Source organism: Perissodus microlepis, chromosome 5 (genome assembly GCF_051167445.1).
Source record: "Perissodus microlepis isolate ML-2025 ecotype Zambia chromosome 5, ASM5116744v1, whole genome shotgun sequence".
NCBI classification, from domain to species: domain Eukaryota; kingdom Metazoa; phylum Chordata; class Actinopteri; order Cichliformes; family Cichlidae; genus Perissodus; species Perissodus microlepis.
In genome coordinates this window covers 21,822,303-21,839,231 of record NC_140465.1, presented here as the reverse complement: position 1 = coordinate 21,839,231, position 16,929 = coordinate 21,822,303, and the positions used below count along the sequence as shown (strand labels likewise).

The 16,929-nt window shown below is 43.6% G+C and overlaps 1 protein-coding gene across 1 annotated transcript in view; it reads right to left on the bottom strand.

Moving 5' to 3' along the window:
- Positions 1 to 524: 524 nt before the first annotated feature.
- The window catches only part of skib (SKI proto-oncogene b), a 29,634-nt gene continuing 13,229 nt past the window's right edge, over positions 525 to 16,929 (bottom strand). The window contains exons 2-7 of the mRNA XM_084928770.1: positions 3,088 to 3,195; positions 2,803 to 2,903; positions 2,436 to 2,665; positions 1,721 to 1,995; positions 1,396 to 1,626; positions 525 to 1,269 (exon numbers count right to left, since the gene is read on the bottom strand). Of these exons, the coding sequence (XP_084784896.1) occupies positions 1,048 to 1,269; positions 1,396 to 1,626; positions 1,721 to 1,995; positions 2,436 to 2,665; positions 2,803 to 2,903; positions 3,088 to 3,195 (1,167 nt within the window). The 3' untranslated portion in view covers positions 525 to 1,047. The remainder of the gene's footprint in view (positions 1,270 to 1,395; positions 1,627 to 1,720; positions 1,996 to 2,435; positions 2,666 to 2,802; positions 2,904 to 3,087; positions 3,196 to 16,929) is intronic.

The window sequence follows — 16,929 nt, the reverse complement described above, 5'->3', positions numbered from 1 at the left end:
GTTGTTCATATAAACAGCAACTGTTGATTTAAGAGCCCTAAAGCCGGTGACGAAAAATGAATGTGTGTTATCGATAGGCAGCAAATTATCGCTAAAATATAAATTATTTTATAATACTCCATAGAAAATCAGAAGTACCGCATTTTAGCATAAACAGAAACTACTGAGAGTATTTTTTTCTTCCTCTCTTTTAGGAGTGTTTATAGATTTAACTAGACTAATGTGGGCAAGTTTCATCTAACTTATTGTTTATTTAGCCAAAAACATTACTGGATAACAGCAACAACAACAAAAAAAAAAAAACGAAAAACGTAATACTTCCATAAAATATCTAAGAATAAAACAGTGGTGGACCTGAAGGCAGCCCACAGAACCTCCAATACTTCAGGCTTATAAAATACAAAAGGTAGATAAGCTGGTTTACATGCGTACATGTTTATATATGAATGTTTTTCTTTTTTTCCTTTTTTTTTTGTTGCTTGTGGAATAACAGTGCTGCGTAAGCAGGAATTTCTTAAAAAGGACATCCTCTACACAGTTATAAAAAGCAAGCGGATATTAAAAGTAAATAGTGGTAAACTCGTGTCTCTTGTTTCCAGTGGTCTGCAATGACACCTTTGTGTGTACCAGTATATTGTGGCAACAAGAGTTTCATCAACTGCTCACCAGGCGCAACGTGTTTCTTCCCTTCATATTCAAGTAGTGTTATGTAGCTATATTTGCACATCTTAGAATAGCTTATACTGAAATGAAATCCTTGCACGGCGTCGGGTGTCTGACCGCAGGCTCTGACGTCACCGGAAAGATGTGGTTTTCCATCGCTGAAGAAAGTCTCTCGCAGTTTCACGCTCTATTACATGCTCGGACATCGTGCTGCTTTCCAGTTCATTTGATAAAATTCATAATGTCATAATAATAATGACGTATACTGTATCATAATGTATATGACTAATTTTTTCCCCCCAACCAAAAACACTCTTCGTTTCTTTTTCCCCTTAAACATGCTCCTTTTACTGAATCTTTCTGTCTCGTTTTAAATGTGCAACTTTAGGATCCGTTGGTGGGTTGTGCGGTCTGTCTGTGCGCCTCTGTGCTCGTGTCCTTGCATTCTCCAGGAAGGATGCCGCCGGCCTGCAGGGCCAGCTGGGTTTGCAGGTCTTTGACGACGCTTTCCAGGCTCTGTCGAGCTTCTCTCTCCTGCTGCAGCTCCCGTCTCAGCTGCTCACGATCGGCTTCTGCCTGTTGCAGCTGCACATGAAGCTCTTCAATCTGCGCAACACAGGAAGCAGCAAGATTAAATGAACGGCAGCCAAGGAATGGGATCAATAACCACAACCGAGTGCACAATATTTTCTAGTGCTATCGCTGGCTTTGGTCATCTTGGGGGCATCTCACCTGAGTAGAGTATTTGACCCGGAGGCGTTCGGCTTCGCAGCCTTTATCGCAAACTCGCTGCTGTCTCTCTCTCTCCAGCTCTCTCTTCAGCCGCCCACAAGACTCCTCCGCATCCCTCATCTTCCTCTCCCAGTCCACGCGAAGGCGTTCGATCTCCTTTCGCAGGTTGCGCTTGGCCTCGATGGCCTCGCGAAGACGCCCCTTCTTAGCCACTCTCACAAACTCCAGCTCCTGCAAAAACATTCGAGTCATCAGAGTTGTGAAAATGAAATCCAGTGAAGCTTTAATATTATTTAGTTTTGGTGAGATTGGTCTCACGGGTTACCTGCTGAAGGCTGCGTTTAGCTTGAAGAGCAGCTGCCAGCTTCTCCTCCTGCTTCACTCTCATCCTGACAATCTCCTGCAGGAGTTTTTCCCGCGCCTCCTTGGTGTCAAGACCAGCATACAGCATCTGTCTCATGGTGTCCATCTCTGGGCAAACAGTCCCTGGCAGCCAGGAAGGCCTCTCCTGAGCCCGAGCCATGCTCTGAGGAGTCAGAGTCTGAGACACACTGGTGCAGGCAGACGGAGGTGAAGCCAGGGAGGAAGACTGCACTGGACCTGAGGACAGAGAGAGGTTTTCTATTATTAAGATCGTGATGAAACCCCAACAATATTAGTGTTGTGATTCTCAAAGACTCAACATAAAATTGAGATGCTGCAAATAACCACTAACAGAGAAGACAAGCGTTACGAAAAGCAGAAGATCATTGATGTTCACTTGTTCTTCTTGCTTTGCATCTTTAATTATTTGCTACAAATATTTGCATTTTTTGCTACATAAATAGAAAGCCATTATTCCTCTTGTACTTTCCCCCCTTGACACCAGGTGGCGCAGCTGCACAGGAATCACCATGAACAAGCCTGCTCCTTTACTGTGCAATAAAAGTTGGAATCGAAGAGTCTGTGCCCTATATACGTTTTTTCTAAAGCTCAACTACAGTTTATTTTTGTGATTACACTTCAAAAAAAAAACAGAAAAGATGGTGGGTGGTACTCACCATCATCACAGTCATCCACATCAATCTCTCCATCTGTGTCCATGTCTTCGGCTCGGTTGGTGTTGCTGGAGTGGGCCGGCTTTGTTGTAGGCTGTGCGTCACCATTATGCAGCTCCTGCACGGAAATGGCAGCTGTCCCCCTGTCAGGAGTGTTGCTGTCCTTGGGATGGACCGCAGGGGCCAGGTGGGCAAATGCCAAATTGTGTGTCTCCTGATTCCTCGAGCACGACCTGTGAGGATAATAAACACAGCCAGACTTAAAGCATTTAAATGCTAAAAAAAAAGGGCTTGATTAAAGAGGAACTGTAAACAGTTTTAAGCTGTACTTAAAACCAAAACTGTGACATCTTTTGTTTGGAAGGCTCACCTCTCCACCTCATTCTTGGCCGGTTTCTCTTTTTCTGCTGGCTTAGGAGACCAGGGGCGGAAAGCAGAGGGCCTCTGTTTTAGTTGGACCTGTTTCAGATCCTGAAGCAACACAACAACACAACAAGCTTGTATAAACTCAGAAAACTGCTGCTAGAACATTGAATCAGCCATGATGAGTTCATTCAAAGAAGCCAGATGAAGAGAGGCCATGCTTTAAAGTCACTCCTAGGATCTTTAATCTTTTAAATTACACATAAGTTACGCAGACATATAGTGTACAAACCTTGTGTGCAGACTTTGACAGTGACTGGAGCCAATCGGGTTTCCTGTCTTTGTCAGCTGACTGCAATTTGTCGAATTTGGACCTCTTGGCTCGGATGGGGCTGGGAGACTGACAAGGGAGAAAAGGGGAGTAAACGATTAATCATCACGATCCAGGCAGAGATACGGCACATCATAGACAGCTGAGAAAAACCACACAATTTCTAAAAATGCTACAGTATGACTGTAAATGGCATTATTCATGAGCAACTCGTCAATTTGTCAGCACATGTAGAGATGTTTTACAGTAAAAGAGCAGAAGGTCACAGAATGAGAAAATATTGCAGAGAAGTCTCAGAGAGGCGAGGAGGATAGACGATGCATCTGTGCAAGCGTTCAGCAACAGAGCCTGGCATGTCTGCATGTTTGTGTGTGTGCGTGTGTGTGTGAGAGCAGGGCTTTGAGCTTAGCAGACACTCAAGCTGGTCTGGCTGGCAGCCAGTAAGGCTACATTGCTCCCTGCCAGGCAGGAGAGGCGCCGTCAGGTGGAGAAGATCGACTCCTCGAACCACAGAAATATTGCAGTCCAGAGACAGAGGCAGACAGAGAGGAAGACAAATTAAAGTAATTGCACTCAGATCTGACAGGCGATCGAGTAGAAGTGTTCTAAAACGGCTGCACTTTAACACAGAGCTGCCGAGTCATGTGCTGTTTGAGGGCGAGCTGAAAATCTGAGGAGGGAAGAAGCATCTGCCTTGTTAAGTGCCACAAAACACTGAATCTCACAAGCTTTTTCCCCCCTTTATCTATGTCGTATGCGTGTGTGTGGCAAGTTGCAGATCCATGTGCTGTGATAGCGAACATCCTCAACCAGGTCTGCACTTGTCAGACAGAGGATATGTTTACCTAGGCAGGCACGGAGGCCAGCACAGACCTGCCGGGTCGTTCTCTTACTCACTACTATGACATCCTGCCTCCAGGAATGGCAAACACTCCCATCTCCTTGTCTGCGCGTGCGATTCGAGACAAACGATTACTCTGATTACCTTCAAAATCCTCAATGAGAAAACACTCCCTTTGGTGTAGTTGTGCAACCTTTAATCGCCAATTGCTGTGATCACCTGGAGACGGATATTAACAATAAACTTCATTTAGTAGGAAGCCCAGCCGGTAATGAATCACGTCTCACAGATTTGCAGCACGAAGCCAGACTCTGCGTGAGCGAGCGTGTGTGCGCTCACACTGCTATGAGTGGGTGTTGGGACATGTGGGGAAGTGGGTGGCTGCGGGTGTAGACACGCATATGTGCATGTGGGAGGGTATGGAGTGAGTGTGTGTGATAAAGTGCGGTTAGGGGTGGAGGTGTTAAGTCAGGTCTGGCACTGCATACCTGAACTATAGATACCACGTTTGAATTGCGTTAATTTACAGTTTCACCTATTAGGAAACTGCTTACCGTCACAAGTGAGTAGTTCTCAATTGTTCTAGTAAATCATTTAGGTTGTTTAAGCCTTTGATCTCCGCGTCTGTCCCTTTATATCGCTGTAGATTAGTGAAACTTTGACCTTTTGAGTGTTAAATAGACTAAATTTGCAATGTAAAAATAATGAAATGAGGACGTGAGGAAATTATGGCTGGAATCTGTGACTCTGACATTTTCTAGATCTTCCCGGTTTGATTTGAGCCTACATTTGTAAGCTTTATGAGGTGTACATGACATGTTTGTCTGGACACTCCCCTCCAGTCTGCCTGCCTTACAAATGTCTCTACCCGTCTAACCAGTCACCACGGTACACACACACACACCCATTTACAAGCCCGCTGGTTGGATTTGCTACTGTAAGGTAGTTCTTTTAACCTAGACTAACCTCCTGACTGTGTTTAGCAGTGGTGACTCGACCCCTCACCTGCCTGACTCAAGGCTGGTGGTGTTCTAAGAACTGCTGCCCTGGTGTAATAAGACTCTATAATTACTGCCGTGACTGTTGTTTTCCTGACAAAGGATGTCTGCCTGTCTGGTACTATTTCTACCCTGAGGTTTGCAGCTCCAGGAAGGCTACGAGCACTAGACATAATAGAGCCAGAAAACAGACACTCCCAGACACCACAAGGGACCTACTGGCTAAATATGACACTGACCTCACAGGAGAGCAGCCACATGGGCTTTACTCATCACCACATCATAGACATAGCATGGTCATGGAGTCAAAACACCCCCCCCCTTATACATCCTATTGCCTCGCAGGCCCAGATAGGACATCCATCCCCATTTCTCTCACACTGGAAGGAGAGGGAGACTTCCTCTGAGGAGTTTGCTTTGGCTGCGTCCCCTGTGGGAACTGAGAATTGAGTGGGAGGGGGGAGGTGGGCCAGAAGAGGGGGGACCACAGAGGAAGCACTGAGCTGAAGGAATGTATACTTGAAGGCCAAGTACAGCCTCCCCTTTCAGACTCCATTCAAGCATTGCCCTTTTCAACTCACTATTGTATGATATTTCTTTGAGGCGCTGTAATGAGGGAGCGGTTCAAAGCAAACCTGTAGGCTAAACAGGGTCTAATAGCAGAAGGGCAAGAGCAGGCATGTTTTATTTTTTAATTAGTGCTACATAATGGCGTGGCAATACAAAGATAAGCTCCAGGTTTTTTTCCACCCCACAATCTTATCCCGGCGTGGCAAACACACACAACACAAGCATATCGATATCTGTTCAAAGAGCGCAGCGCTCGACCTGCATGAATCACGATTTCTCGTCATCACGCCAACTGGAGCGTGATTTTGACTGAGCCGTTTTTTTTACTTGAACATGGATGTAATCAACAATATTTGTTCAGTGACTGGTGATATGGGACCGGCGTTCAGCTCGAGGGGGAAAAGCCTAATCTTAACATGGTTAACTTGGTCAGTTGACGTCAGCAAGCATCATACTGCAGATGATGGAGATTAAAGTTTAATCCCTTAGTTTCTCCATAGCAGTATACCAGCACTGGAAAAGGACTGCGTCCACAGAGCCCCTGTGAAGGGCTATTTTCTCGACGCACGCTTCATCTGCCATTAGTGAGAGACGCCAGAGGAGGAAGTGAGAATGGAGGGGGATGTGAGAGGATCAATGAAAGCATGAATGGATGCGTAGCAGGCAGGAAAGTGGGTGGATGAAGAGGGAAGAGGTAGCTGATTGGAGTGTGTGTAAAAATGTATGACCCTAACTCTTGAAGTTTGAAACTATTTCTGGTTGTTGCCATTATTCTATCCATCCATCCATTCGCTTCCGCTTATCCTTTTCAGGGTCGCGGGGGCGCTGGAGCCTATCCCAGCTGTCATAGGGCGAGAGGCAGGGTACACCCTGGACAGGTCGCCAGTCTGTCGCAGGGCGTACACACAGAGACAGCCAACCATTCGCTCTCACATTCACTCCCGCATTCACACCTATGGGCAATTTGGATTAATCAATTGACCTATCCCCATTATTCTAACTTTGTCATTTCTAACGTTAGCAAAAACGCACACACGACCAATCAGGCAGGGTGAACAGACACAGGGTTTTAGCGAGATCATCTAAACCGGTGATGTGGAGGTTAAACCAAAATTATAATATGCAAGTAGCAAGGGTCCAAGTGCAAGTGCTCATGCCATTTTTAAAACCTGTTTCTTTGCATGTTTCTCTGTCTATAAAAAAAAGATTAGGTGAGAACAGAGTTATTATCGTTATCTATAGCTTTAGGAATGATGCACGACGAGAAGATTATGATCTCTTTCTCTTATTTATCTGTCAGTGAAATATGTTAGCGTTAGAGCCAGTTTCTAGGTAGCTTAGCTTAGCTTAGCATAAAGACTGGGAAGAATATAAAACTGCTTGCCTGGCTCTATACAACAAAATTACAATAAACAATTTATATATCTATATCATGTGATTAAGCGAGTGTTTGGGTGCTGGTAAGCAGAGTGGCTAGATAAAAAAAGAATAAAAATGGCATGAATAATCTCTGAGCAACAAAACAAAACGCTAAGAGCTAATAAGCCTGTTGGATCTGCTGAAAGGGTAAAACCGAAACCCCTAGCATCTGTTGTGCTACTAAAAAAACACTGCAATGAAATTATCAAGAAACAAAACATGAGGCAACACTCATATGGTAAGACCAAAATAGCTGAACTTCCTGCAGGGCCCCAGTCATACAACACCAATGTATGCTGCATGATAGCATGGCATTAAGAAAAGTGCACAGCAACAAGACACAACAGTTTCAGATTACGGCCTCCTTTCCCCTCCTAAACCCCTGAATGTAATCCCCAGATCGACATGTGCTTACTGGGGCGCTGTCTCACTCAAGGGCACACCAACTGGCATGGCTCACATGGGTAATAGCCTTAGTTGGAAGTGAAGGAATACTAGTTTTGGTAATCTGATCCCTATGGTTTGGTGTGGACGGTCACAGGGATGCCTTGAGCGCTCTATTCGGCTCTCGCTGCATAAATTGTACGACAGTCCCTTGATTTATATAAAGCCCTGTGGTCACTGTAACAGCTGGGGAAGTATTATTGGTGTCTGCCCAGAATATCCCTGAAACTTCATCCCATATTCCACACAGATACCGGGGTAGCTCTCATTTCCCCTCTCTAAAGCTTAGCTTAATTTATCAATTTACTGTGTCTCTGCTTGAGAATATTTTGTTTACGTGGCTGAACTGAGCCATGGCAGCGTAGCCACACAGAGACAGCCGCAGGGCCAGGCATAAGGACGGCATTATAGCGGAGCTTATTGGATTGTCCTAATTGTCTTTGGGATTGAGACTTGATGAGGTCTGAGGAAGATGCAGGACAAGCTGGTGTTCCTAAAGGTGGAAAATCTCATCAGATGCACACAGCCTGACACATATAGCTTAATGGCAGAGGAGCAAAACAGTGCAATAATATCATTCACTTATTAATCCTGACAACGTAACAATATTTTAAGACCCAGTCTTTAAGTTTTACTTTGCTGAAAATAGAACAGGATGTTGTACTGATTACAGTTCGGTGGCAAAATACTTGACTTTGAAGTTGCAATAAGTGCAAATTTGATTTTATGTGCCCACAAGAGAAAAAAAAAATGCGAAAACAATTTTGCATATAAGCAATGCTACAATGGGCAAATCCAGACCTGCTGTTTAATGACAATGTTGCTTGTATCCTTACATGCAAATGTCATCTTTTCGTGTTTTGACAGTGCAAATACACGCCTATTGCTTTGACATTTCTGCATGTACTTCACAATGCCATGGCTGTAGAATAATAACATTTTAATAATATTTTCAGCATTTCGTGGCTCCCTATGGGGTCATTTGAATAGCCAAGCACTTAGGGTCCCTGTCATTATCTTTCTAGTCTTTTGCAGTCACTGTCCACTGCTGTCAAATAAAGGGTTAAAATGCAGAAAAGAACTGGTTACTGCAGTTCTGTCAGGAGGTGGTTCTGTCAACCACAGGGTGGAAAATCTCTCAGAAAATTCATGCCTCAATTGCACAACCAAAAGCAGTAAAAGGATGGCGCTTTTGCCTCCTTTGATAGGTATTGTGTCCTACTCATGGAGGGGGTTGATAGAAAAAGTCCTACATCACTTTTAAGAGTTTTAAGAGTCTGGCATGGACAGAGATTTTTATAGTAAAGATTGCACTTGTATTCTGTTGGGTTTAATTCGCCTCTTTCAATGCCATCATACATCACATGCAAATGCGGATGAAAAAATATTAGGGCACAATAAACTCTCTAATCTTTTGATGACAAGTTTCATTTTTACGGTCCTCATCGTGAAAAAACTTGTTCCCGAATGAAGCGAACTGCTTGTTTGCGCATGAAAAGATCATCTCGGTGGTGAGAGCAAACACAAAGAAAGATTACTGTACTACTGAATGTGAATTCCTAGTCAGGTCCAAACATGGCAACCATAACAACGGGGACATGCCCGCCGGCCTTTCTTACAGCGGTGTTGACAGCGGTGCCCAAATCACTCTCTCCCTCAGAGGATGACCTCACACTAGGAAGCACTCATAAGTTATTTCAACAGATATGGAAACCCGAGACTAAAAGACGTGAAGCAGATAGCGCTGCAGATTATATTTTATTAGGGTGAGCATGTTCGGTATGGTTGTGAGTCAAAGTTATCTTAGGAAATGAAACGTGCTCTGTGACTGGTGTATTTCTAGACACACATAGTGCCAAATTCAGCAGATAGTTGTCTGAGCCCCCCTGCTGTACTCTTGGAATAAGAGAGTTAGAAATCAGACCAGATCTGAAGCAAGACGCGAGGCAGTATCTACAAACCAGCGCGGGCAAAGAAACACTCGCTCTGTGCCACGATCTCACTGGGACATACCACACGTATGCACAGACACAAAGCCTTTATGTTTCTATAACATTTAGCACACTTATAATAATGTAAGAGCAGTCCGGACCAGAGGGGATGAAGGTTAACGAGAAAGACAGAGGGAGGGAGAAGGAGCTATGACTCACTCTATGTAAACGGAAAATAATTTGATAACCAGAATGCATCAAATCAACATCAAATATATTCACACAACTTTTGAGAGCATCACACATAGAAATAAAAAGGGGTCTATGGGCAATACTCACTACATATGGGTGGACTTGAATGGTACTTAAAGCAAATACTTTGTCATTTAAAAAAAAAAAGAGCTGCAACCAGGCAGTTTTATAAGCATCACCCCAGATTTCGATTGTCTAAGTGCTCTGGAATTGAAGGGAAAGCTGTGAGAAAGCTTTTGTCCGGCCAACCAAAATGGTTACCAGACAGCCATGTGCTCCAAAGTACTTCCAACACCTAAAAGGAGAAATTCTATCCCTTTCACTGTTATTCTAACACCACAAACGGATCAATATATTTCCTAATTACTTCATTTAATGCACCAGCGTTGCAGAGAAAATCACTGCGTTAGCGTGGCCGTATCCCGAGTTTCAGACGTGTGTGCGTGCCTTCACAGAACTTTATCTGTGTTGTACGGCAGTGCCAGCACTGGCATTGCCATGCAAGCTTAATCCCTTGGCATTACACTGACCCTCATCTGATTCTCCGGCGGTGGTGCACTTGTGTGTTTTTAAGTGATCTATAACCTCGATTTTACGTCACAGTTTGAAGCACAAATATGATTCATTTAAGATGATTACTGATATTCTTAAAGTTAAAAGACCTGCAAATATCACCCTCATTTACACCTCTTACTTACCGACAACACGTTCAATCTGCCGTTAGCTGAGCAGCCCTGATGTTGAACATCAGCGACAGCAGATTTGTTGTCTTAAAAGAACAAGGAGGTGATTTCTAAACACAAAAGCTGGAATTGTTGAAAATAATTTGAAATATCTAATAAAAAAAACTGCAATAATTTCCATTCTATAAATGTAAAAAAAAAAAAAAAAAAATCTAGAATTAAAAAACATGGTGCTCAAGACAATGGTGCTGACATTAATTTTTGATAGAGCAACTAAAAAAAAATATCTGTAGGTGTATCAGTAGGCTTCATTTATGGAGGCTTTCCAGCAATTTAAAAATTGCTCGGAGCAGCAGAGGTCAGAATACCATATCTTTTACTCCATAAAAGAGGTACATCGCATGCAGTTCAGCTGCATATTATGGACTCTCTGTTAGGCCGTGAGCATCTCTCAGTCATCAGGGTCTCAATGTGCTCATTTTCTTGTCAAAAACAAGAAAGGCAAAATGGTTTATGCTGGCTGGAAAGTACCTACCATGCTGGATAAACTGACCCTTATATGCTTACAGTTGTTAAATTATGTCTTTATGAAAATACTTTCAGACTGAATGAAGAAAATAGTTATTTACACTATGTGGGAATAAAAAAAAAAAGGAGGGGGAAGGAGTCAGTGGAAAATCTGTTGATTTGTGACTGTTGAGTGATGAAAGACACGGGTGAAAATCTCTGATAAAAACGGACTCTGTTACTTCCAAAACACTCCGATGTGTTAACAAACATCATCTAATCAGAGGACTGATGTCATCCAACTGTAAATGCCGATAAGTACATTCCAGCTTGTACCCAGGGATGTGTGCACAGCTCTCTCGCTGTTAGCGAAGCTCTACAGTAAAGACTGTGAGTCCAGTGTCTGACTGGCTGAGTTTTAATCCTGCAGATTAATACTAATGCCACAGCAAAGAAGGCAGATTGACGATTAACATGTCACCGGATAACCTCTCCGTAACCCAAACACAAACAGCTCCAAATACACAGACCATTATATCACTCCCAGTACCTGGTACTAGAAGACTCCACTGCACCTCCCTCACAGGGCAGAGACTGTGAGGTTTGCACAGGAGGCGGCCTGGGAGCCCGGCATTGTTGAGGAAGAGCCAGGCCTCCAAATTGAAGGACCGCTGCTTACATATGGATGTAAATTGAAAAAATGAAAATTACGTCCTAATTTTACATACACAAGTGTCAAATGGGATTTATAGTCACCATTTCTACAATTTATTAAACTACAACAGGGCTGTAAATATCAATTATGAAAAAAAACATACATAGTAAATCTTGAAGTCCTCATACAGGTATTAAATGGCAATGGGTTGCCAGGTTTGCAGCGGTTCATTCTTGTCAGTATATTTTATTCTCTTCCAGTCCGATTTTGAAAGGAGATAACATCTGTAAAGATCTGAGTTGGTGCCATGTGCTTGTACTTTCATCCAGATTAGTCTCATGTTTTGCAACATCCAATTTCAAATCCAAGCACGTGGTTTCCATACCGATTCAGGCTGCTTCGCCTCACTTGCTATTTATTATGTGAGATATTTCAATTATTTATTCTTCGGTTTATTCTGTTTCAGCATCCAGCGAGTATCCTCTCCTCTGCTATTCTGGCCTAAAGGCACACATCGTTTCTCTTACTACCATCAGTACCCTTTCCAACTACAGCCATACCCGTTAATCAATTGGCTATTCTCATTAAACTTTGGTATCTTCCCACCGTTTTCATTACTGACTTGGGTTGCCAGTTATTTATTTCACAAAATAATATCACAACTTCCTTGGATGTTCTCTTGCAGTTCTTCATAAACCAACATTGGATTGCCATCCTTACATTCTATAATGCAATTTTTAGCCAGAATTGTACATTTCCATTGTTCCCAGCAGTCACGATATTATTAATATACTTAATGAAATCCAATCAATTGTATTGCACTTTGTTCCCATTGACCGTCTTACCTGGTCAACAAAACATAACACCTTTCCTCACTGAAATGCCCAACTGCTCAGGAAACTTACCTTAGCTTAAGAAGATATTTAATTAATCATTAAGAGTTCAATTTAATCTTTAAGAAGACTTTTGAGGGTCTCCCGAGTTTGGTGGTTATCACAGATCTGACTCAAAGCCTGGGTTATAATTGCAGCGGTCATACATTCATCTTCATTCAAACCATTCACCAGGCTCTTCGCTGTGGAATTACCGAATATCTGAGAAAGACTAACTTACGGCACAGTTACCCGCAGCCAATTTAAAGTACAAGCTGATCATAAAAACCCAGTGTAACCAATGAGTCACTGAGGGGATGGTCATTTTTCAAAATTTTAAAGCAGCTCACTGACCAGCTGAGGAGCGGCTTGCGGCGCCGTGCCTTCACGGTAATACGAGCCACATGACCACATGCCCCCCTGATCAGGCAGCGGAGAGGAGGGCAGGTGGCAGGTTTATTTGGAAAGATGAAAATGGGATGAATACCAGAGGTTAAGAGGTGTGAGGGGACGGAAGGGGGGTGGGGGTGGGGGGGCAGAAGGGGATTTGGGGGAGGAGGCCATAAAAGTTGTGAGAGGGCGAGGTGAAGTTAGGGTCACTGCTCACACAGGGTCCCATGAGATGTAATTTCACCAACACAGTATACATCCTGAGAAAATGCTCAGGAGCTAATTGGTTGAAGCAAAGTAATAAATCCTGCTGAAATTTATAGATACCATTCTAGGTCATTTAGCTGAAATGCAGCCTTCCTGGTCACCAGCTTAGAGGAGCTAATCTTTGTTCCACCAGTGGCGTTTCTATTTTAACAGTGAAACACTATTAAAAAGACACCTGATGGGAATTTTAAAGGCATTCTTTTTAATTATCTTTGAACTTGAAATTTAGCCTCCAAGCCTGTAACATTGTATCATTTGTGACTGCAGCGCTGCATAGTAGGCATTTTCCCAGATGCAAAAGAAACGCAACCAGAAAGCTGCACGATTTGAAATGTGCTAATGGGCCCATTTAAATAGACGGGAAATGGTGAGGGAAAAAAAATAATAATAAAAGAACTCACATTAACGAGCAATAAGGAGCACTGACGTAACTGAAGAGAACGACTCCAGATGGGGGAAAAAAACCCCGCCCAAAACAAGAAAGCCACTAAGTTTTCTACTTGTTCAACTAATTAACTGTCAACCTATTTTCAAAACAATATTACGAGTTATGGCGTCTGAAAATGTTCTCCTCTCGCTGGCAGACTAACAATCTGGCTCAAATGTACGACGACCTCACAGTGAATGTGTGTATACAGTAATATTTGACAGAGATCAAATAGCATTTCACTTGTTTCCACTTGTTAGAGGAATTGTCTGTAAGGGAAATAGGGGATAAAACACCCACAACATCCGTTCCTAAGATCACACATTCCATCCTTAAACACTGGTTTTGTGTCCCTCCTCCATTCATAGGAAAACATATCTGCTTACAGAAATAATTAGGTGAGAGGGCTCGAGCCGAGCCGCTTCCATAAAATGAATATGAGCGCTCTAAAATGGAGGACTGAAGGGGCTGGGTGGTGGACCGCAGCACCTCATGAATTCTGCGATTTGCCGTCTGTTTCTTCACTCTAAAAAATTCTTGGAAATGTCTTTTCCTGGATGATTTTATTGCACAAGAGCCTGTGTTTTTCTCCATGGCAACCACATAACAGTAGAGCCCATAAGCTCTGACTCAACAAACAGAACTCCACAAAATACCCATTTCAGCGCCAGGGTTTTCCCCCCTCGCCCAGCTTTCCTGCAAAACCCTGCCTGGGACAGCTTTAAAGCAGAGGCCAAATGATCGCACTGACCATGAATGAAGGCACATGCTGGGATTAATCAGGGCGAACATGTGACATAAGCTGCAGAAGATATGTGCGGGGAAGTAGTCTCGCGGGCTCCCGACGAGCCTCAGGTGCTGCACGGGTTCAGCCTTTTTATGGACTGGAGCCATGGCAAGTGGGAAAGGCAGCAGCTGGGTTAACCTGCAGGAGCTCTGCTTTAAAGCAGCAGCAGGTTCGGAACAAATGCACCAAACAGAGCATTATGTAAAAGTCTGTCTCTCTCTCTCGCTTGGTGGGCTGAGTTGGAAGGACGCAGGCGCTCTGTGGCCCTAATGTAGCCGCTAAAGGGGAGGCAAGCTAGGGATTAGTGTTGCAGGCAGGCACAGGCCTCAGCGGAGGGCATGATGTATCTAAGTATGTAATCTGCATGGCCTTTCCTCAGACAGCAAATCTCTGAGTCGCGACGTACTGCAGCACTGAAAACAGTCCTGCGAAAACGGCGCTGTGAAAGCAGTCGGTCCTGTTCTCAAGCTTTATGCAACCACATCGTTTTCCAGCAAATTATGCCTCGTCTACTCTAAAGACAAAGTTACTCGAAGGAGACGCTGTCCTCCCACCATCTGTCCTTGAATCATACTCATCATTTAGCACGCCAGACGAGGATTTAGTCCCCCCGCTTTCTTATTGGTGAGCCGTCAACCTTCATGTCTTGACTGGTTAAGGCCATTCCTAAGAAAACAGGACATGTCTGCTAAACTGTAACTCAAGACAACCGTGAGCTAGGCCACAGTTTCAGCTGCTCTCAGGCAGCTGTGAGGCTACGCGCATGTGTGGTTTCTCTCAAGTCTTGCGAGTCTTTCAGAGGTTTCACCCTTGCAAAAACTCCAAATCAAACAAAATTATCCTTTATTTGTTGCATATAAGGTCATTGCAAAGGGGCATGGGAGGCTGCCAATTTTTCTGTTTGGTTCTCCCATACTCGCCGTTTACCTTGTAGTGAACACAGAGGAGTATGCCACAGGGAGGGGAGGCCCTACACAGGAACTCAATAATAACTTTCAGCAGTCTAGCCAGGAGGCTGGAAGCCCAGACTGCGGCTGTTCCCTCCTGTCCTCATACCTCCCTCTACATAGCCCCACGCTCCTCCCTTTACCCCCCTCCTCCTGCTGGCCTGTGTCTGCTCCACAGGACTGATGCATTCTGCAGACAGGCCAGCGCTCTTAAAGAGACACAGGCCACATTTTTATCCCCTGAATCACTGCAGTGGACGGAACCACTAAAGAAAGAGCAGAGTCCCTCATTTCCAGCCTCTCAATCAAGAGCCTGTGCTTTACTTCACTCCTTTTCCTAATGCTCGAGACGCTCGCGTGACGCAAAATGCGAGCTGATAAATAGGCCAAAGTATGCTGAGAGGCTCTCCGTGAATCTGTGGCTGGATTCTTTGACTGCGCCTGCCTTTGAAGGTGCCTTTGATGCTTTCTTTAAAGTTTGGCAAGTGCAATCAACGATGTTGGCATCGAGAATATTTAAGATCATTGTCATGATAATTCTTGGAGACACTTCAATAAATCATACTGAGGACTTTGGAATGACAGTAACACCACCAAGGGTGGAGCTTTATAAATTGCAGCTATTAATATTGTTATTATTATTATGATGACTACTACTGTGGTGTCTGCCTCAAAGGGCACTGAGGCGACTCCAACAAGCCACGGATTCATCAGCAGTTTGACTTTTTGTCTGGATAACTGAATAATTAAATTGACGTTACTAAGTTTCCATGTGTGCTTGAAAAAAATAACCTGAATTTATATGTGGATTAATAGTTGGCAGCGCATCTTCTATCGACCCGCTAATTGATTAATCTCATTGTGAGTGCAGCCCTTAAAAGCAGCTTTAGTTCAGCTTCTACTTCTGCGTTTTGTCGGGAATAAGTGAGAAAACAATATTTTAACTTAACATTTTTTTTTTCAAAATCTTAATAAAATAAAGATCCCACTTTTTACTTTCTTTTCCCCCTATTTTATGAATTGAACAGAGCATAAACACTGTGTGAGCAGAGCCTTGTTGAGCGTTATACCACGGCAAGGAAACGATTAAAAATTTAATAGAGCTGAGTGACACAGAAACCTACAAGGGCGTGCCTGCCAAACACGCTCTCATTCTTTCGCCATCAGCACTTTTCTTGTCTTCGTATACAGACTGCATGAAGCAGCAGAGGGTCTAAAACCCCAGTGGCAGACTGGTGAGAGAAAGAGGTCAGTATACATAATTTATATTATAAGCAAATTGACTTTTACTCCGTCTTTTAATTAGAGCGTTCGTATTACGCAAACGTATGTGCATGTTGTGACATGGAAGTGTTGCACAAGGTTAGCGTAAGTAATAACAGAGTGGCATATCCGTCCATTAGCTAAATATCCTAAAGGGGCTAAAGGGTTAACACATCTCAGCTGCAGCATAACAACAAATGAAGTCTCTATGGGAGGTATCAGTGCCAGAGTCAGCAAAGCTGCACAGTCCTCTGCAATGATAACCCCGTTCTGGAAAACCTATAAGGCTGGGAATCCAGCTTCAGATGGACCAGACAGCTCCAGCTCAGGCTCTTAAAAACTGGAAAAGAAATCACAACTGAGAGTCTCTGGAGTGTCTTCATCCCTGAAGTCTCCATGAGCATCCTGCTCTCCTTGAGCTCGACCATTTTCAAGGCTTAACAATGTTGTAATTGCCACTTAAGGTAAAATGAAGCCACCACCTGACTGTGAAGCCGTTTCTGGATAAAAGGAGAGAGAGAAAGAGACCCTGGATCTGCAGTTGTCCAAA